The sequence below is a fragment of the Amyelois transitella genome, chromosome 26, assembly GCF_032362555.1.
Source record: "Amyelois transitella isolate CPQ chromosome 26, ilAmyTran1.1, whole genome shotgun sequence".
Taxonomy (NCBI): Eukaryota; Metazoa; Arthropoda; class Insecta; order Lepidoptera; family Pyralidae; genus Amyelois; species Amyelois transitella.
The window spans coordinates 5,317,931-5,340,397 of record NC_083529.1 but is presented as its reverse complement, the minus strand read 5'-3'; the positions used below and the strand labels follow the sequence as shown (position 1 = coordinate 5,340,397).

At 34.6% G+C, this 22,467-nt stretch overlaps 1 protein-coding gene across 1 annotated transcript; it reads left to right on the top strand.

Annotated features, from left to right (window-relative positions):
• The first annotated feature begins 11,272 nt into the window (after nt 1-11,272).
• On the top strand, nt 11,273-12,466 carry LOC106131971 (serine protease inhibitor 77Ba-like). Its single transcript, XM_013331252.2, has one exon. The coding sequence runs from the start codon at nt 11,273-11,275 to the stop codon at nt 12,464-12,466; it is 1,194 nt and encodes a 397-aa protein (XP_013186706.2).
• The last annotated feature ends 10,001 nt before the right edge of the window (nt 12,467-22,467 follow it).

Here is a 22,467-nt window from a genome sequence, read left to right as displayed (position 1 = left end):
AATCATTTCCGAGTGATGTACATCAGTCTGAGCGCTAACCGATGCTCTGATCAGGCTCTATTTATTTCGTAAGAAATCTCCTCCAGGAGACCCGATATATACATAAACAAATCTATAATATAAAAATGAATCGCAGAATGTGTTGGTAAGCGCATAACTCAACAAAGCCTGGACCAATTTGGCCAATTCTTTTTTTTAAATGTTCGTTGAAGTTCGAGGATGGTTTTTACGGGGAGAAAAACTATAATTATTGCCGGAAAAACCATAAAAACAGCCCCAAAAGTTTTCTAACTATAACGTAGGGTCAATATGAGCTTTATTGCTTTTGTTCAAAGTTCACTGTTGTCTAACAACGTAGGTGTGTTCAAAACGTCATAATATTTAAATGCACTTTATTATCGCTGTACAAAATTCAAATTCAATCATATTTAAATTTCAAATTTAAATTTTTTGCCCGATTATAAAATAGGCAAGAACAAAATACAGCTACATTACAAATATTTTTGACGGAACGAAGTCTGTCGGGTCCGCTAGTACATAAATAATATTATAAAATACATATGTAAATACCAAATAATGGACTTACATAAAATATATACAATACAAATCAAATTATATTCATATGCATGCAGAGGCCTGAACAGCAAGCAGGTTGCAATTAAATCATCAATTTCATGAAAAAAAAAAACGCAAAACTCCAAGCAAACCAAAGACGCGGGTAAAAGATATTCATAAACAGATGATAATATGATACGAGAAAAGATTTTCAGCAAACTGCGTTAACACGAACATAAGGATGTATTTAAAGCGTGTTTGTATTTCACAAGAACGTGACACAACTTGCAACACGCCACGATAAGCTAATATATAAAAGAAAAGTATTAGATGCTGCAAGTTTATGGTGTTTGTGAAAAATTCAATGGAACAATAGAATGATTAAATACATACATATAATCACTTCTATATCCCTTGTGGGATAGACAGAGCCAACAGTCTTGAAAAGACTGATAGGACACGTTCAGTTGTTTGGCTTAATGACAGAATTAAGATTTAAATAGTGACATGTTGCTAGCTTATCGCCTAAAAGAAGAATCCCAAGTTTATAAGCCTATTTCTTAGTCGCCTTTCAAGACATCCATGGGAATGAGATGGAGTGGTCTTATTCTTTTTTTTATTGGTGCCAGGAACCATACGACACTGACCTGGGTTGTTCAAGGTATATATTAGCAAGGATTGCTAACTGTTATTAATATTTATAGGATTTTCGACAGCAAAAATAAGATTTGACCATATATTCCAAAGTGTTTGTTTGATAACCAAGCCGACCGTAAGATATATTTTCAGAACACTTAACGTATAACTTACAAGCTGTTTTCAGCATACAACCTGAGTTATGAAGATGGGTCTAAATTTTTTTAATGAAGTACACTAAGTTACCTCGAAATTCCCGCGGGAATGGAAATAAATATTCCTGTTAACGGTACCGGAGCTTCGGGCTTAATTAAGTATTGAAACAATTTTTTTATTGATTGTCAATTTAAGATTTATACATTCATATTATATATAAAATATATACTACTTAAAGCTAAAAAATCAAAACTCACTTTCACAGTAATAAATGGGAGTTTATAACAATACCTACCGCCATACAAAACCTACTAAACCCAGGATGTTCCTGTAATTACGCAAAAATCTTTTTTTTTTACATTCCCTTCAAACTGTCCCACCGCATCACAGAGACCGCACTACTTTGAAACTACTCCACTCTAACCTGACCCCTATCATCCATTCTATCCCCCGGATTTGGGGAAAGTTTGTAAGGTAAAGGGCGGTGAAGGAGGTCTTGTTATGCTGGACGGCCTAGTAGGGGTGGTTAGAGCCTAAAGACCAGAAAGTTTCAATTGTTAGTAATTCAGTGTTACAATAGTTTTGGCAAATTACAAGACAAAGGGTAAGTTATACAGTACAGATTTCTATCATACATACATTAAATAATAACGTCTTTATCCCTTACGGGGTAGACAGAGACGACAGTATCAAAAAGACAGATGGAAGGCCACATTGTGTTTTATGGCTTTATAATCGAATTGGAAATCCAAATTTGGTTATTATAATGACAAGTCTCTATAACAAAGTCTAATTCTTTAACAAAGTAGTTTAATTTTTTTTTAATAATTGACAATCAGCTGTCGCCCCCGTAGGTATTAATAAAATTGTGCCAAAAAAAAAATAACAGTGAAAATAATGAAACATTCACTAACTTCTACATGTCGACGACAGCGCCATTTTGTCCGCAGTTTTAAAAGATTTATCCAAGCGCGAAACGTGCACTTTTAAATGGCTTCTCAGTTGAAAAAGTTCATATAAATTATGATTTTTCTCACAATGGGTATCAATGAGAGAGGAAGCCATACAAGATATCGCACTCCGTTTAAATTTCAACTGAAATTTCCGTGTGGTTCCCGGCACCAATACAAAAAAGGAATAGGACCACTCCATCTCTTTCCCATGGACGTCGTAAAAGGCGACTAAGGGCTAGGCTTAGAAACTTAGGATTCTTTTTTAGGCGATGGGCTAGCAACCTGTCACTATTTGAGTCTCAATTCTATCATTAAGCCAAATAGCTGAACGTGGCCATTGTCTTTTCAAGACTGTTGGCTCTGTCTTCCCCGCAATTGATATAGACGTGACATACTTATGTAAGTATGTGAATTTTCTATCATTACATTCCAACTTACTTTCGTAGTTATAACATTAAATACATAAGTTTATTACACATAGGTACATATATTTATTTGTTTGTTTGTTGTCTCCTCACGGGTTATCTACTAAATTACCCAACCTATTTATAATATTAAAGTGCCGTGTGGTTCCCGGCACTATTACAAAAAAGAATAGGACCACTCCATCTCTTTCCCATGGATGTCGTAAAAGGCGACTAAGGGATAGGCTTATTAACTTAGGATTCCTCTTTTAGGCGATGGGCTAGCAACCTGTCACTATTTGAATCTCGGTTCTATCAGTAAGCCAAATAGCTGAACGTGGCCATTCAGTCTTTTCAAGACTGTTGGCTCTGTCTACCCCGCAAGGGATATAGACGTGATCATATGTAATGTATGTATGTAACGAAAGTAAGTTTGTTTGTTACCTCTTCAAGGGTTATCTACTGAATTAATCTGCTTAAAATATCACGTATATGTAATCTAAATACTCGTAGTCCCGGTAACATCCTTACCACTCTGGGAAGAGCCCAAGTACGCCATTGACTATAGATCCTGGATCTTTTTTCTTCATAATATTAGTACTAGAATGTAGAAAATATTTTCACCTCGAAAATGGCAACACCTATTTAAAATATAAAGGCTAAGCTCCATAGCGTAACAGATTACCAAGGCATAAAGCTAGCGGCGCGGAAGGAGTTCGCGATAAACTCTGATGTATTACTACAACTAATGTAGTGAACGTTTAGGGCGGCTGAACACGAGCGACTTAAAATCAGTAAATATCGCGACGTCGTCGTTTAACCACATAAATATAAATTCAATTCAATATCATCTATTTTTTCGTGTTCGATATTAAATTCAGAAATATTTTGTTAGTTTTCTATATTTATATGATAAACTATCGTGACGTCGTTTAACTACGTAAATTCAAATTCAAAAAATTCAAGAAAAATTCAAAATTTTTATTCATTACTATAGGATACTATATATCGCTTAATAATTGTCAAAACGTATGGTTTAACAACATTGGTTGACGTCAAATAAATTACTTAAAAACTAAGTTTACTGCCGCTTCCAAAGCGTCAGTGCAGAAGAAGCGATAACAAACTGCACTGTAGCATTGCGCAGCAGCAAATATGAATTTAATTCAATATCATCTATTTTTTTCGTGTTTGATATTAATTGCAGAAACATTTTGTTAGTTTTCTATATTTATATGAAAACTAACTCTTGCCTTCGACTTTGTTCGCCTTGTAAATTAACCATCGAGTATGTCTAGAGGCGCAACCATGTCGATCAGAAGGGTATCGAAATTGTTCCAACATAATATCAGTTTTGCCTCCACATCCAAAGAGGTAAGACAAAATAGCTTATCCACTAATGAGGCCTACTACGCTACAGGTTTTCTATTGAAGGCAGGTATTGAGCCTCTCTATTGCGACAATATTGGAAATTTATTGTTCCTGCTCAATAAACTCAAAAATTATATGACATTACCAACTACAATGACAATCAAATCATCAACTCGGGTTACAACATTAATTTACACTTAACTATTTAAATTCAACAATGTATTTAACCAAAAACCATTTTAAATTCTCATAAAAGTATGCCGAATATGGATGCCCTTATAGTAAAAGTATGAAGGTGTAGACGTGTATAAAGTCAATTTTCACTTGCAGCAATATTTCGCGCAGAATTTAGGATTTGATGTTTTCAACCGACTTCCAAAATGATGTCTTCAATGATATTTTGAGATTCTTGGACCAATGTAAGACTTTAATATGTATGTTTTTACTAATTAATTTGTTTAACGATCGGTTTTATTCGCAATGTAAGTGAATTTTCTCTAGCCTGCTAGTTCTTTTGGATACAAAATGGACCAGGAATTATTATTAATATTAGCATAGGAAATTAAATAACAAAATAGATATGAAATTACTTTTTACTTTTTAGAATATTCAGCAGAAGATAGATGGTCTTAAGCAGAAACACAAAAAACATATTTTATAGTGTCGTGTAAAAACCAGAAGAATATCTCTATTGATAAATATGCATCATTTAATATCGTCACCGTTGGTTTTGTGTTACAATTTAATGGGCTCTGAGTTATTACGGCAAAAGCATCGAGCGCCTATTATACATAGAGTGCGAATCATTCAACGTTTTTTCACTAGTTCGTAGATATGTATACTTTTTTCATTGCGCATTGTGAAATGATAAATAACAAAATTGGATTCACGCTTGCGAATTCGCGAAACAGAAAAAAATATCGTTTACCAAAAATTAAATGCAACTAGCTCACAAAATGTTCTTCTTCAGTAACAAATCTGAATGGATGCAAGTAGTTATAACAAGGTTATTAGGTATATTTACAATCTCAATTCCATCAAAAGGCATACAGCTGAACGTGGCCTTTCAGTCTTTTAAGACTGATGGCTCTGTCTACTCCGCAAGGGATATAGACGGGAGTATATGTATGTACATATTAACAAGAACCTAATGCGCACTCTTGATAAAATAAAAGACGCTCAATGCTTTCTCTATGGGCACAATTAATTTTGTTGTCAGCCATTTTGTTTTGGTTTATAGCGCGGGAAATGCGGCCAATTTGTTTTAGGTTTTTTTTTAAGATGATCAATATTTTTGTCTGTCTAGCTAAGATTATAAAGATGGACAATTAGAAAAAAAAATATTACACAATAAATATCTCAGAAAACAAAAACTTTTAGCGTAGGTAGGTATGTATGTGTGTTTTTTTTATCTTCCAATACTCAGAAACACTTGAAATGTATACGAGTACATACTTATAATGACGACTGTGTAGTTTGTTCCACCGTTTTTTCTACACATGCGCTTTGGAAGCGGTAGTAGTTATAATTAGATTTAAGTGATGTGACGTCAATAAGTGATGCCTTGTATTCAATTTTGAAAATAAATCTATTCTATTCTACTATAACCTGAAAGGCCACGTTCAGCTGTGTGGCTTATACATATATAATCTAATCATATCTTAAATTTAATGCACTATACCCCGAAATTGGAGCATTTTGCCAGTGATAACGTTGCACGTTATCAATACATAGTTATTGCACAATAACGCGTTAATTAACTACGGATGTACGGGATAGTTGGTTACAACGTTATACACACTGGCAGTCAAAATTGGAAAAAAAAAACATTTTGTTCAGAATGTTTGTAAAATTTAATACAAAACCTCCTTACATGTCACTGGCCAGTTTGAGAAATTGAATATGTTTTGTTTCATAATGGAACCTAATGAAAATAATTCAAAATTGTAATACAACACAATAGTTCACGAGTGCATGTGTTTATACTTATTTAATAATAAATAAGTACAAATAGTCTTAAATACAGTGCGATAATACAGATTTCTTTATTTCAAGTATCACAAGTTTATTTATCCCGACTTATTTCCCCTTTTTTTCAAGTGACAAACTTATACATTAGTTCATCATTAAACACATTTAATCATGCCATTTGCCTTAGTATTAAATTAAAAAAATATTATTCAGATGTCTGTGGAATGATAGAAAATTTAAATAATTAGTTGTGATAAAAAAAACAGTCACAGGTTTTTTTTTTTACGTCCTCTCTTATTCTACTAAACTTTTTAAAATAAGTTTTAACCGGGATGAACAGTGCTATGACCTTCTCCAGACTCTTCACTTCACTATAACTGCAAACCAAAGTCGCTTGAACCTGTGCCTTTCTGCGCATCACACATTTTAACCGTTCACCATAACGATTCCACCACGGACGCTCTCGACGGGTAGAAGATTATTACATTACATAACATATAATCACGTCTATATCCCTTGCGGGGTAGACAGAGTCAACAGTCATCAATAGACTGAAAAGCCACGTACAGCTGTTTGTTTTAATGATAGAATTGAGATTCAAATAGTGTCAGGTTGCTAGCCAATCGCCTAAAAGAGGAATCCCAAGTATACCTATAGCTTATCCCTTAGTCGCCTTTTACGACATCCATGGGAAAGAGATGGAGTGGTCCTATTCTTTTTTCTATTGGTGCCGAAAACCACACGGCAAGATTATTACAGTATATAAAAATACTGATAAATGGTCTGAATAAATTGTCTGTCCGTGTGTATAATGCTTTATAGCTATTACAGCATGCTATAATTTCTGGTTAGCTGCAGTGTGTGATCATTAATTAAATCATAACATCCTGACCTATGTATTTTCAATACATACATATAACACGTCTTCATCTCTTACGGACTAATTTCAATAATCTTGAAAGGCTAAACTTAAAATTAGGGCTGGTTATTTTAATGGTGGAATTAAGAATCCCGGACCGTTCTCTTTAAAGAAGTGAAAACGTACCATTACTAACGCAAGAAGCAAGCAGAAAGAAATAAAGAGTTAGGCTTTATTTTGTTTGCGTGTCAACTCTGCACGGGTGGAGAAGTTGTAGGTACCTACACAGTATGATTTCTTTTTGATACCATACCAGCACGGGAGCTGTATAATATGTTTACATTAATTAAAACCTGTCAATAAATTTGTAATTTATTTTGTTTCTTTTGTCTACCGCATGGTAAACCAGGCAGATTTAGATTTACAATGTTATAAACTTTGATAAGTACCACCCATTCTATACATACATACATATAATCACGTCTATATCCCTTGCGGGGTAGACAGAACCAGCAGTCTTGAAAAGACTGATAGACGTTCACATATTTGGCTTTAAGATAGAATTGAGATTCAAATAGTGACAGGTTGCTAGCCCATCGCCTAAAAGAAGAATCCCAAGTTTATAAGCCCATCCCTAAGTCGCCTTTTACGACATCCATGGGAAAGAGATGGAGTAGTCCTATTCTTTTTCTATTGGTGCCGGGAACCACACGGCACTCATTCTATTGTGGGTTAAAAACTTTGCTAGAGAAATATACTGAAAATTTTCACAGACAGTCGAATTTAAAAAAAATATATATGTCAATGCCATCTGCATGACATGTTAAACACAGTTAAAAAAATTACAAAGTTAATCTTACCAAGTTGTTACGATAAAGTTCCAAGAGCTAGCGATAGATGGCGCTTATATTGAATATTAGGTCTCGTATGAGAAAAAAAATGCACATTTACGGTAACTGAATTTTAATTATTTAAGTATGACCCAAACTCGTAAACTTTAAGCTATTTATTTTAGGCGATAGGCTAACAACCTAAGTTTTTGTCACGTTTTTATCATAAACAGTATGACAGAGCTTGATAAGTAAGTAAACAGCGTGTAGCTTAGAATATCTTCAATCTGGTATTATAATCTGTAAAACAGGTAGAAATCCATAGTCTCTGCCTACGCCAATGGGAAACGGGCATGATGGTATGTAAAACAGAAGCACGCTCGATATTGAGTCGAAGGTTGTATTTTTTATTTTTTTAGAAACTTTGATAGCTCGATAAGTTTATGGGCGTAGCTGGAGAAATTTATACTGTCTATATGTTTATCAAACTATTTTGGGCTGCCAGTCCCGTCCAATAATTTTCATTTCTATTTCTACTATCAGTTCAATATAGTGCCCACCCTAGAATAATTCGTTTGCCCATCCCAAAACACCAAACGGCCCAGCCCCCTTTTCAAAAGCTCTGTAGATACGCCCGCTCAGTCTTTTTAATGTTGGTATCACATTGGCTTGTAGATTTATAGATACGCATGTTTACTTTATAAATACGACTATAAAATATTACCTGTCAACCTTCGCACATGTTATCTATACTGACTCTCAACAAGATGCTAATCGTTAGAACACTGTTTGTTAGTTTGTTTGTATTGTCATTTACCTATTAAGGTCTATCAAGGCTGCTCATAAAGTTGCCAAGTTGATGACAAAGAATTGACATTGAAGTGTATAGGTAAAAAAAATATTCTTCAAATGTCGTGTGGTTCCCGGTACCAATAGAAAAAGAATAGGGCACTCCATCTCTTACTATGGATATCGTAAAAGTTTACTAAGGGATATGCTTATCTTACTAACGAAATATTCATATTGACATAATTAGTTCTACATTCATTCATGTTTTTAATGTAGATATAGTAGGCATTCGTCCACGATTTAGATTTAAGAGATCTATATTTGTAAATTGACGTACGATGAAAATGCTGCAGTGTAGTTTGTTCCGCCGCTTCTTCTAGATATGCGCTTTGGAAGCGGTAGTAGTTATAATTAGATTTACGTGTTGTGACGTCAATAAATGATACCTTGTATCCAATTTTGAAAATAAATCTTTTCTATTCTATTCTTATATATTGTAAGAGGTCTAATATATTATAAAAGGGTTCACAAAATAATGTCACAGAGCCAACAACCTCGAAAGGACTAAGGTCATTTTCAGATGGAATTCAGATTCAAACATTTACAGGCCAGCCCATCGCCTTAAAAAGAATCCTGTGTTTATGCATTTCCCTTGACTGACTTTTATAATCTGCTATTACTATATTATTCTATATACATGCATGCATGCAATCACTGATCTTTCTCGGAGGGATAGGCAGAGACTACATCATTCCACTCGCCATTATCCCTGCGCACTTCAAAATAAAAACATAATAAACAGAATGACCTACATGTAAATTTAATTGGTTGTTGTATTTTCGAACGCCATTGTTTCTCGTACAATTGTGTTTGTGAGATTTTTTTTATCGTTCACGTCTTGTTGTCAATGCGAATTTTTCAAGTTCACATTATTTTTTTAAATTTCATTACGTAATACTTGGACGCAGTAGTAATGACCGTCCATATTTAAGTAGTTTATTTTTAATTTTAATTGTATGCAAAGAGAAATAACATAAGTATGTACATAATTATAGTCACGTCTACGTCCCTTGCGGGGTAGGCAGAGCCAACAGTCTTGAAACGACTCAAAGGCAAGCATTAGCTTTATGATGGAATTGAGATTCAAATAGTGGCAAGTTGCTAGCCCATCTCCTATAAGAAGAATCCCAAGTTTTTAAATTTAAGTTTTTAATCTGTTTGGAAATAGAAGTAGCTGACATGCACACTACGCCAGCATGGGTGCTTTCACTAGAAGAATTCCTTAGTAGCCTTTTACGACATCCATGGAAACGATTATGGAGTTGTTCTATTCCAAAATGCTGGTAACACACAAAACTTTTTATTAAAAATAAAAAATAATATTTGAAAAAGGAATCTCTTCTAGTGCGTTTTGGCGGGAACCCACACGTCATGTTGTTCGTGGAGAAATATTTTTGAAAATGTGTTCTTTCGACTTTAATTTAAAAGTGTAGATTATTGTTCACTAGCATCCGCTCTTGTCTTTGCTCGCATGTTTATTGTAACCTTTGTACTATTTGGACGAATAAACTAGAAATATCAACTTATTTTGTCCTAATTGTGGATTACAGGTTTATACCAAAGCTTTTAACTCGTCGTTCTATATGAGATTTTAATCAGCTTTGTGTGTTAATTATAATAAATCAATTATTAAAATAGGACCACTCCATCTTTTTCCCATGGATGTCATGAAAGTGAACTAAGGGATGCCTATAAACTTAGGATTCTACTTTTAGGCGATGGGCTAGCAACCAGTCACTATTTGAATCTCAATTCTATCACTAAGCCAACCAGCTGAATGTGGCCTATCAATCTTTTCGAGATTGTTGACTCTCTCTATCCCACAAGGGATACAGACGTCGTTATACGTATGTATATATGAAATTAATTAAAATAATAATAATTTTCCTTAATTACATACTTAGCCATTATCGTATATTTTACATCTGTCATTAATCGTACCACATTTAATTGTATTTTTATGACATAACATATAATTTATATGTTGTTATTTACAGCATATAAATTATACGTGATGATATCACCTTAAATCCGATACGCAGATGCTAATAAAGTTATATTTTACAGTAAAATTTTAATTATGTAGGTCTTATGAATCTCTACTTGGCGTGTTTAAAACTCATGATGTTAAGTTATTAATATGTAAATATATATACAAATATATTATTTAAATTACAAATATATTTGTAATTTTAACCGATTGTAAGAAGATGTACCTTTTTGAAGCAAGGAGTTTTGAGGAAAACATGGGTAAAACCGCGGCTTCAACCTAGTGGCACATGAGAGAACTTACATAAAAACAGTAGATGTTTAAACACTTAAAAATTAACAGACATTTCTGTTATTAGCAAATCCTGCTTATAAGGCCACATTTTTACCACTATTTTTTACTATCACACACAAGGCAAACTTCATAATCGGCATTTAACAGAAAACTAAAGAAAAAAAAATACAGCAAAAAATCCGTGAATTCAATCGATTCGATTATATACCTTAAGGGACGATTAAGATAAAAACTGGACACCGTATCTGAACCGTACAGTCGTCTAAAATCACTCGGTGTAAACATTACTTAACCTGTTTAAGTGATATTTATTGTTCACGTGAGAAACCTCCCATTCAAATTGATAGAATCGCTTTTTGCCATAGCAGTGTTGCGTTATAGTCAGTTGAATCAAGTCGTATAACATGTGGAAGGTCATCGTTCTTATATTTGGAGTTGTATCAGCAGCACCGACTAGTGAAGAAACGCTCAACTTCGTACCTTTAAATGAGTTCGCTTTGACACTTCTAGACAATACATACGGCGAACAATCACAGTTAGGAAGAAAGAATGTGGCTATATCACCATTGTCAGTGTGGAGTGTCTTCTCTTTGCTAGCAGAAGGATCTTCAGGAGAAACGTTTCATGAATTAATGAAAGGATTGAAATTGCCAGGAGATTTGAGAGCGACACAAGCGTTACACTTCGGCGCGAGGAGCATTTTGAAGAGAAAAGACAGGGATGTTGTTTTGAATGGACAATCTGCTATGTTTTCTGACTGCAGTCTCATCATTCATCCTGAATTTTGCGCAGCAGCACTGGGATATGACACAGACATTTATGCAGTGGATGCAAGCAACACAACAAAGCTTGCTAATGATATAAATTATTACGTATGTGTTGCTACTGAAGGCAGAATTTTCAATGCAGTGAAACCGGAGTTTTTGGAAAATCTAAAGATGGTTTTAGTTGATGCTGTTTATTTCAAAGCGAATTGGACTACACCATTCAATCCTTCGCAGACAAGGAAGGAAACTTTCTACAGCAGTCAAGGGAAGTCAATAGGATCAGTGAATATGATGTACCACAAAGCCCATCATCAACTTGCGGATGTAGAAGAAATTGGAGCTCAAGTTTTAGAACTGACATACGGAGAAAACGAACAGTTTTCTATGATGATTCTACTACCTTCAGATGGGATACCAATAAAAACTCTATTGAGTAACTTGGCATCACAGCCTACAAGTTGGATGGATGCGTTAAAAAACTCAGGAAGTGCAAGCATCGATTGTTATATTCCTAGATTCAAAATTTCATCACAAACGGATTTAATACCGCCAATGCAATACTCTGGAATACTTTCGATCTTTGATGTAAACAAGGCTCAGCTACCAGGCATTTCAGATGTGCCTTTATTCGTTTCAAAGACTATACAAAATGTTGAAATTGATGTGAATGAAAGTGGTACGGTGGCGGCGTCTTCAACTGTTGTTGGTTTAGAGAATAGAGTGTTAGGTCAAAGGTTTGAAGCCAATAAAGAGTTTGTGTTTCTTATTGTTGAAAGAAAAAGTGGTGTTATACTGTTTGCTGGTGTTTATGAAGATCCATCTCTAGTTTAAAATTTTGTGATGTGATTAATTGTTCTGTGCCTTCTGAATAGACGGTGAGTTGTAAATTGACTAGTCTCTAAATGAATAAGTGAGTGAATTACATAAAAGCATAGATAAATAAAAGACACAACTGCAATCAAACAACTTTATGTGACGCCTTTCTTGAGAAAATTTATAAGCTTGTAATTACAGTTTATCTTTAAATTTCTGAGGATAATTTTCAGATTTAAGATAGGTATTTAAATGTTCATAATCACCTAGTACCAGCCGAATTTATACAATATGGTATATTTTATATAAATAGTAAATGCAATAATGACACCACGTGTATTTGATTTACATCACAATGATCTTGATTATATTTAAAAAACTTAAAAATAAAATACTAAGCACTAAGTTACATCATATAGATAATTTTCTTTACCATCATGTTTTTTGTAAAATTCTCCGATAATTTAATAAATGAGGAATCTTAATTAATTCATTACGAGATCCTTTAATAATGATAATGATCCTCCATAGATAATGTAAAAAAAAATAACATTAAAGATATAACCACTTCTTAACTTAATAAAAAAGAAGAAATCGTGACTAACTTATCTATAAACGCACAGCCAATATCACTGACCGGTTTTAGATTTTTGATTCGAAGGGGAATCATCCACATTCATCTCTCTCTTCATATTAGCTCCATTAGAATAGAATAGAATAGAATAGATTTATTTTCAAAATTGGATACAAGGTATCACTTATTGACGTCACATAACTTAAATCTAATTATAACTACTACCGCTTCCAAAGCGCATGTGTAGAAGAAGCGGCGGAACAAACTACACTGCAGCATTTTCATAGGACGTCAATTTACAAATATAGATCTCTTAAATCTAAATCGTGGACGAATGCACATTGTCTACATTAAAAAACATGGATGAATGTAGAACTGATTATGTTTTAACCATTTAGGGTGCACTTCGCCAAACGTCTCCGATCTGATCAAGGTAAGGCCGAGCTAGCTAGATCTTTCCCTTCAAACGTTTCCATTCACTCTCCTTGTAAAATAAACATTCGCCAAAAAAAGGTTTCCAGAATTCACACACAAGCGGAGCCACGGTCAAAAAGTATATTAGTTGAGAGTTTCCTGCAAAAGACCGCAAGGTCTAAACAATTCTAGTTAAATTACTCTCAACTTCCCTCCATTCTTTTCGTACCTACATTGTTTGTGAAGATTAGTCTTAAAGCATTTGGTAGCGGGGTTTAATAAGTTATACATATGTATGTTTCCTTTTATGTATTGTTTCTTTCTTTGTACATTTCCTTAAATTATATCTAAATGTCTTTCTCTTTTTAAATAATAACCTATAACTTACTTACACAAAACATTGAATGAATTCCAAATGATTCAACTTATTGCATGTAAGAAGACATGTTTTGGAAAACTAGTGTGAATTATCCTTTTCATTTGGTCAGTCAGACCATCTTGGTAGTTACTGACCTTAGGATAATTTCCTTTCCGTCAAAAATTATGACAGTGAGCATTGATTAACAAATATGCAACTCCATAAGGCAGTGCATACATACATACATATAGTCACGTCTTTATCGCTTGCGGGGTAGACAAAGCCACCAGTCTTGAACAGACTGATAGGCCACGTTCACCTTTTTGGCCTGATGATAGAATTGAGATTCAAATAGTGACAGGTTACATACATACATACATACATACATAAAATCACGCCTCTTTCCCGGAGGGGTAGGCAGAGACTACCTCTTTCCACTTGCCACGATCTCTGCATACTTCTTTCGCTTCGTCCACATTCATAACTCTCTTCATACAAGCTCGGCGGTTTCGGGTACTTTTGACCTGACCCTTTACCAGGACGTCCTTACAGGTACCATCGCCTAAAAGAAGAATCCCAAGTTTATAAGCCTATCTCTTAGTCACCTTTTTCGACATCCATCGAAGAGAGATGGAGTGGTTCTATTCTTTATTTTTATTAGTGCCAGGAACTACACGGCCAACGCAGTACCTAATGAGACCAACCCAATAACGCTGTGATGAGAAATAAAACCTAGCTATGATATAAACGACGTTCCGCTTAAGTTCTGACCAAAAGGTTTCAACGATAAATTAATAAAATAATTCAGAGTAAAAAAAAAATCATAAGTATGTAATTACTACCTATCAAAAACACGATAAGCAGAAAATGTCGACAGTTATGTGAGCAGGAATACCTGCATCTAAAAATACGTGTTAAATGTTGAATGCAATAAATATCAATGAACTCACTTGATATTAGTTTGATGCAAAACAAATAAGGGCAACGATCTTTACCATGACGGAACAGAAATACCACTTGATCCAATTAGTGATTAATGTTAATATGTAATGCCGTGTGGTTCCCGGGACCAGTACAAAAAGTAATAGGAACACTCCATCTCTTTCCTATGGATGTTGTAAAAGGCGACTAAGGGATAGGCTTACAAACTTGGGATTCTTTTTAAGGCGATGGGCTAGCAACCTGTCACTATTTGAATCTCAATTCTATCATTAAACCAAATAGCTGAACGTGGCCTATCAGTCTTTTCAAGACTGTTGGCTCTGTCTACCCCGCAAGGGATGTAGACGTTACTATATGAATATATTTATATTACTTATATTAATGTCAAAAACTTTTCCAAAACGAGAAATGTAGCAAACGTTTACTATATAGTATTGTTTTATAATTTATCAAATAGCTAATGTTTTAAAACTTATAAATTTTATCATTTTTAACCACAAGAAATCGTAAACTATTGATTTATCATTTGAAGGCAGACAGCGCCCTCTTTTACAAGTATAAGCTACTATATTAAGAAAAAATGCATACATACATTACCTCTGCAATGATCTTTGCATCATCACTTCCGCCAAGTAACACGCAAGTCAATCAACTAACTAATAATCACGCAAGGGCAAAGTTGATTGATCTGCCATCTCTTGGAATGCAAGGTTTCACCATATTGATTGATGTACATACATACATATAATCACTTCTATATCCCTTGCGGGGTAGACAGAGCCAACAGTCTTGTAAAGACTGATAGGCCACGTTCAGCTGTTTGGCTTTAAGATAGAATTGAGATTCAAATAGTGACAGGTTGCTAGACCATCGCCTAAAAGAGAATCCCAAGTTTGTAAGCCTATCCCTTAGTCGCCTTTTACGACATCCATGGGAAAGAGATGGAGTGGTCCTATTCTTTTTTGTAATGGTGCCGGGAACTACACGGCACTTATATGTTACTACTGTTATTTATAGGTTATGCCAATTATTATGTGGCATATTTAAAACGAAATAACAAAAAGATTAAGGTCGTGACTGAATCATAAAGTAATTAAGTATTATTTTTAAATGGAAACCTTTATATCAAGTATACATAAGTATCGTCAGTACACAGTATAAAGCAAAATCTCTTCTTGCGTCTGTCCCTATGTCTTTATGTATGTATCCTAAAATCTTTATAACTACACGACATATTGTGATGAAATTTATTTTAATAGATAGGTACTGATTTAAGAGGAAGATTTATTACGTATAATGTCTGCCTACCGCTTCAAGAAAGAGACGTGACTGGATGTTAACACATAAAATCACGTCCATATCCCTTGCGGGGTATACGAGACCAACAGTCTTTAAAAGACTGATAGGCCACGTTCAGTAATTTGGCTCAATGAAAGAATTGAGATTCAAATAGTGACAGGTTGCCAGCCCATCGCCTAAAAGAATCCCAGATAAACATAACCCTTTGTCGCCTTTTACGACATCCATGGGAAAGAGACGGAGTGGTCCTATTCTTTTTCTGTTGGCGCCGGGAACCACACGACACTGATTGTATGTGCTTTTTGTTTTCCTACTTAAAATTATACAGCAAAATGTTCTAGCCTTATTTAAACTAAAATAATTTCGTAAGTGCACAGAACATACACACTGCACTGCAGTGTATATATTTTATTCAGTTTTTAATGTAGCAGACTTTTTGGGACTGTTCTCTGCCGATCCTGTAAGAAATAACAAAGTGATTATGTATGTATACATACAAAAATTGGAGCATATGTATTCAATTTGTGGAGGTCCAGCCCGAAAAATTGCTACCGGTATAGACCCTTTGAACCCAAGACAAGAAAACTTTCATATTAAATTTCAAATTTGTACTTATATTCTAATATAATCATTTTACGGCATGAACTCAGGTTTGCGGCCTTCTTTTCATCTGATTACTACATAAAGGGTCAGGTCAAGAGTACCCGAAACCGCCGAGCTTGCATGAATATGTTATGAATGTGGATGAAACGTGTGTGATGTGGCAAGTGGAAAGATGTAGTCTCTGCCTACCCCTCCGGGGCAAAGGCGTGATTTTGTGTATGTATGTGTGTGGCAAAAAAAAAATAGATTTTTTTATCTAATTCATAATTTAAGAAAAATTAAAAAAATCTCATTTTTAAAATTTTACTGGTGTGATAGAAAACCACGTTATAGTCAATTTTAAATGAGTAAGATGATTTTTGAGTTACAAATTTGTTAAGATTTAAGAGATTGGTATGATATGATTAGCTTATACATTTTTCAGCCATTAAATCCTTATTATAACACACATATTACTTTGCAAGGAAGTCCTTCATAGATCTTATACATTCAATTATTTTTAATATTTTATTTAAAACGAACTATACTTAATTATTGAAAATATTAATACAATCACGTATTTATCTCTTACGGGGTAGACAGACACATTCAACCGATGGAATTTTAAAATAGTGACAGTTTGCTATAACCCATCGCCTCAAAGTATCCCAAGTTTATTAGCGTTTCCTTTAATAGACTTACAAGCTGTTTCTAAGAAGTAGCGCCAGCTTCTTCTCTTCCAATAAATGTATTTTTGTCAAATTCAAGTCCGACTTTGACAAAAATACATTTATTTGCATTCGTCTCTCTGACGCAGTCGTTTATTTTATTTTCTCAATTAATATTTAGTAATGTGTACATACCCTAGCTATTTTACCCTATCCCAATTCTAGGTATACCTACTTGCGGTGTCTGGAAAATCCACGAATAATTTGGACAGTTGTACTCAAACTTTCACAGAAACAAACATTAAAAATGTAATTTATGAGAACGAAAAGAATTTTTCTAATCTGCTTCTAAATACCGGAGTTATGTCGTAACATCTGTATATACATCCATATCTATACATGTAATACAGTTGAAACCGAGCGATTTATGTATAGTGTATATAGTAATTGAATGATAATGCCGAAAAATTGATATGGGGGAAGTACATAAAAATTTGATTTTTATAATAGTATTTCTGTCTGTGTATCTGTGCGTTTGTACTTGCATAATACATACATATGATCACGTCTTTATCCCTTACGGGGTAGACAGAGCCAACAGTCTTGAAAAAGACTGATAGGCCACGTTCAGCTGTTTGGCTTAATGATAGAATTGAGATTCAAATAGTGTCGGGTTGCTAGCCCATCGCCTAAAAGAAGAATCCCAAGTTTATAAGCCTATCCCTTAGTCACCTTTAACGACATCCATGGGAACGAGATGGAGTGGTCCTATTATTTTTTTTTATTGGTGCCGGGAACCACACGGCAGGAACTACTTGCATAACGCGAAAACTATACCGATTTACATACATACATACATAAACTCACGCCTCTTTCCCGGAGGGGTAGGCAGAGACTACCTCTTTCCACTTGCCACGATCCCTGCATACTTCCTTTGCTTCATCCACATTCATAACTCTCTTCATGCAAGCTCGGCGGTTTCGGGCACTTTTGACCTGACCCTTCACCAGGACGTCCTTAATTTGATCAAGATATGTTCGTCTAGGTCTTCCCACCCCGACCTTTCCCTCCACACTCTCCTTGTATATCTGCTTAGTCAACCTGTTTTCATTCATCCTCTCCACATGACCGAACCATCTCAACATACCCTTTTCTATTCCTGTAACTACATCTTCTTTCACATCACAACATTCCCTTATCACGCTGTTCCTTATCCGGTCACTCAATTTCACACCCAACATACTCCTTAACGCTCTCATTTCCACTGCATTTATTCTGCTTTCGTGCTTCTTTTGCCATACCCAACTTTCACTCCCATACATTAATGTCGGGACCAACACGCCCCTGTGCACAGCCAGTCGAGCCTTTTTGGATAGTTTCTGACTGCTCATAAAGGCATGCAAAGCTCCATTCACCATGTTCCCCGCGTTCACTCTCCTTTCAATATCACTATCACACTTGCCATCTGATGTAAACTTTGATCCTAGATATACAAACTCTTTCACTTGCTCAACTTTTTCTCCTCCAATCAAAATATTACATGCTGTCATTTCTTTCTCCATTTCAAAAACCAGTGTTTTAGTTTTACTTACGTTCACTTTCATTCCTTTCTCTTTTAAAGCTTCATGCATACAGTTTACCATCTCCTGTAACTCCTCCGCTGATGACGCCAGTATAACCTGATCGTCGGCATAGAGCAGACATTTGACGAGTAATTCATTCATCCTTAATCCACTTTCAGACTCTTTCAAATCTGTCAAACAACTATCCATAAATAGGTTGAACAGCCACGGTGACGCAACACATCCCTGCCTAACACCTTTCTCAATCTTAAACCACTCAGTGTGCGCTCCGTTTATCCTGACACAAGCACTCGAATCCTCATATAAGGATTTCAGTGCTCGTATCAAGAGACTGCTCACCCCATGCATAGAAAGTGCTGACCACAATTCATTCCTCTCAACTCTGTCATAGGCCTTTTCCAAATCCACGAATGTGCAATAGACTTTTTGACTCTTGGCCAAAAACTTTTCGGCTATGCACCGCAAAGAAAAGACCTGATCAGTACATCCCATTCCCTTTCGAAATCCCGCTTGAGCATCCCATATTTTGTCATCAGTTTCATTCCTGACTCTATTAATCAATACCTTAGCATACAATTTGCCGACGACGCTAAGCAGGCTTATACCACGATAATTTTTGCAGTCCAGTTGTGACCCTTTTCCTTTGTAAAGTGGCACAATAACAGCCTTACACCAATCTTTTGGTACTCGGCCGCTTCTCCAACACAAATTGAAAAGGCAGTACAACTGTCTAGCTACGACGCCTTTTCCTGCTTTAAGCATCTCGACCGACACTCTATCATACCCGGCAGCCTTACCCGCTTTCATACTTTTAAGTGCTTCCACAATTTCAAACATTTCAATTTCGCCTTCCATCTCATTCTCTTTTTCTTCGCTATAGCAGAACTCTTTCTTATTTTCTTCCTTTTTTTCAAATAAACTCTCAAAATAGTCCTTCCATATCTTTAGCACACATTCTTCTTCTTATACCGATTTAACTTACTTAATTCGGTTTTATCTGATTTATTATGCTTGGTTCCACTTAAAAACTGGTATGCAAACATTTCTCGCCCCGCCCTTCAAAGGGGGCAATACAATGGGTCAGTTCTTTTTTGTATTCTAGGCGAACGAAGTCGCGGGCAATAGCTAGTGCAAACATAAAAAATACGGTCTCATAGAGAACCTCCTTCTTGATGAAGTAAAAAAATTGAAATCAGTAAAAAGTTAATTATGTCTTATATCTATAGGTATATAATAAAAACTCTTCCGTTATTGAGTGACTGACTGAATAACCGACGTTTCGATGGTTCTAGAAAATTGGAATGAGGCATAGATTCCTTATATGTGGTTTAGGGAAGCACTTAGACATAATAATTCCGAAATTCCCACGGAAATTGGTAAATTGAAAACACGAGCGAAACCGAAAGCGTTCTCTAGTAAATAATAAATATCATGTTTATTATTAAATTTGTCACCATTTTATCTAAAAATGATGCAACATCTTAAAAAAAGACATCAAACATCTAACAGGAAAAGCCATTGTGTTGCACAGAGCACTGAAATAACTTCGAGACTCCTGCCTTGCTCTGTGGGTACACAATGACTGTATTGTTTGGTAAGGAATTTGGAAGATTGGCCGCTCCTTGCATTAAACTTTTAATGTGGTCAGTCTTACATCACTATTGTAAAAATAAATGCAAGTCTTAAACGATCAGGGAGAGTTGGATTGGCATTTTGAAGATTTTTTTTCAAAGTTTTGAATATTGAAGAGTACCATAATCCGATGAGCTTCTACGAAGAGAGTTATGAATGTGGATGAAGCGAAAGAAGTGTATGTAAGTAGGTATTATTTGAATCTTGGACTACTTACTTCTTAGCTGGTCTGATAAAAAAGTATGAAACGAAAAAAATAAAATGTTTTTCTTCACGCACATATTGTAAAAGTCTTAAATTTTTGCTAATATCACTGTTTTTTTTCATATCCAAATACTCCACAATAAATAGTAATCTAGCTTATTGTGACCCTCCAATTTGATGACTATGTGCTGTATCCTACTCGTAAAGGATATAGACGTGACTTGTATGTACTTCTAATTTTTATAAACCTATTTGTCATAGAATTATAACTAAATTGCATAATTAGTATGATTCAAATAAATCTATTACTAATGCACAAGTATTAATCCGTTTTTTAATCGCAATATGAGTAATTTATGATACTTTTCCGTAGTCTACTAAGTGACTGAATGACAATGATGAAATGAAAATTATGATTGTATTAAGACGAAAGTGATTTTAAATAAAAATATTAGTGCATACATATACATAATCGCTCATTTATCAACTTTACTCTTTATTATCTACGGGGAAGAGAGGAAACAACATTCTGGAAAAGACTGTATGGTCATGTTTAGCTTAACGATGGAATTGAGATTTAAATAGTGACTTCTAGCCCATCGCCTACAAGAATCCCAAGTTTATTAGCCTTGCCCTTGATTGACTTTTACAATCTGCACGGAAACAGAAGCAGCTGGCATACATTATCCCGGCTAGGGCATGATGAGAAAAGAACATTACTTTATTGGCCTGGGTCTTAGATGTTTATCTATATAAGAATATATCATAAAATAAAGTATCGTTGAGTTAGTATCTCGTAACACAAGTCTCGAACTTACTTCGATGCTAACTCAATCTGTGTAATTTGTCCCGTATATATTTATTTATTTACCTAATATAATTTAATGTAGAAGCTTGCACTGCACATACACAGCCGAAATTAAATGAATGACTTTTATTGTCTGTCAAAAGTACAATTAAAGACATTTCATTCCCTATTTATAAATAATACAGATATTAGACGCATATGTAACGTACCCTTATTTTATTCAAAATTCAAAATTTTTATTTACGTGTATTAAGTAATTATGGGACACTTCATGTCACTTAATAATTGTCATATCTTTTGGTTTCACAACATTGGTTGACGTCAAATATTAAATTACTTAATACTAAGTTTACTGCCGCATCCAAAGTGTCGGTGCAGAAGAAGCGGTAACAAACTGAACTGCAGCATTTTCTTCAACAACGTCAACTTCACAACTATCTTCACATACATATTATCTCGGACGGAGCGACTGACACTGTATTATTTATAAATAGTATAATGCGACATGAAAATTACAAATCAGTTTTTTTATTTCTTTTTTTCTACGGGACAAATTACACTAATTGAGTTATATCATGATCTCTTTTAAATTTTTGGAACTTCTCATGTGAGCGTAGATTCGTACAAAAGCTAGTGTTATTGAACATGAACAAACTAGATAATTGATTGTTCAAGGTTTATTTTATGAAGGTCATAAAATTCATGCTCTTAATTACTAAGTTAGTTCGCATATGTATTATGCATAGCAAATTGGATAATGTATTTACTGCTAATAGGATGTTTTTATGGGCCACTTCGTGATTTTAATAAGTGTATTGTTTATCTACATTCAAAGTCATGGATTCAAATCCTACGGGATAATTAAGTACTAACCTCAATCTTGACTAAATTTAAGTAAGTTTGATTATTTACTTACTGCTTATGGATTTTATAAATTTATATTTGTATTGTATTT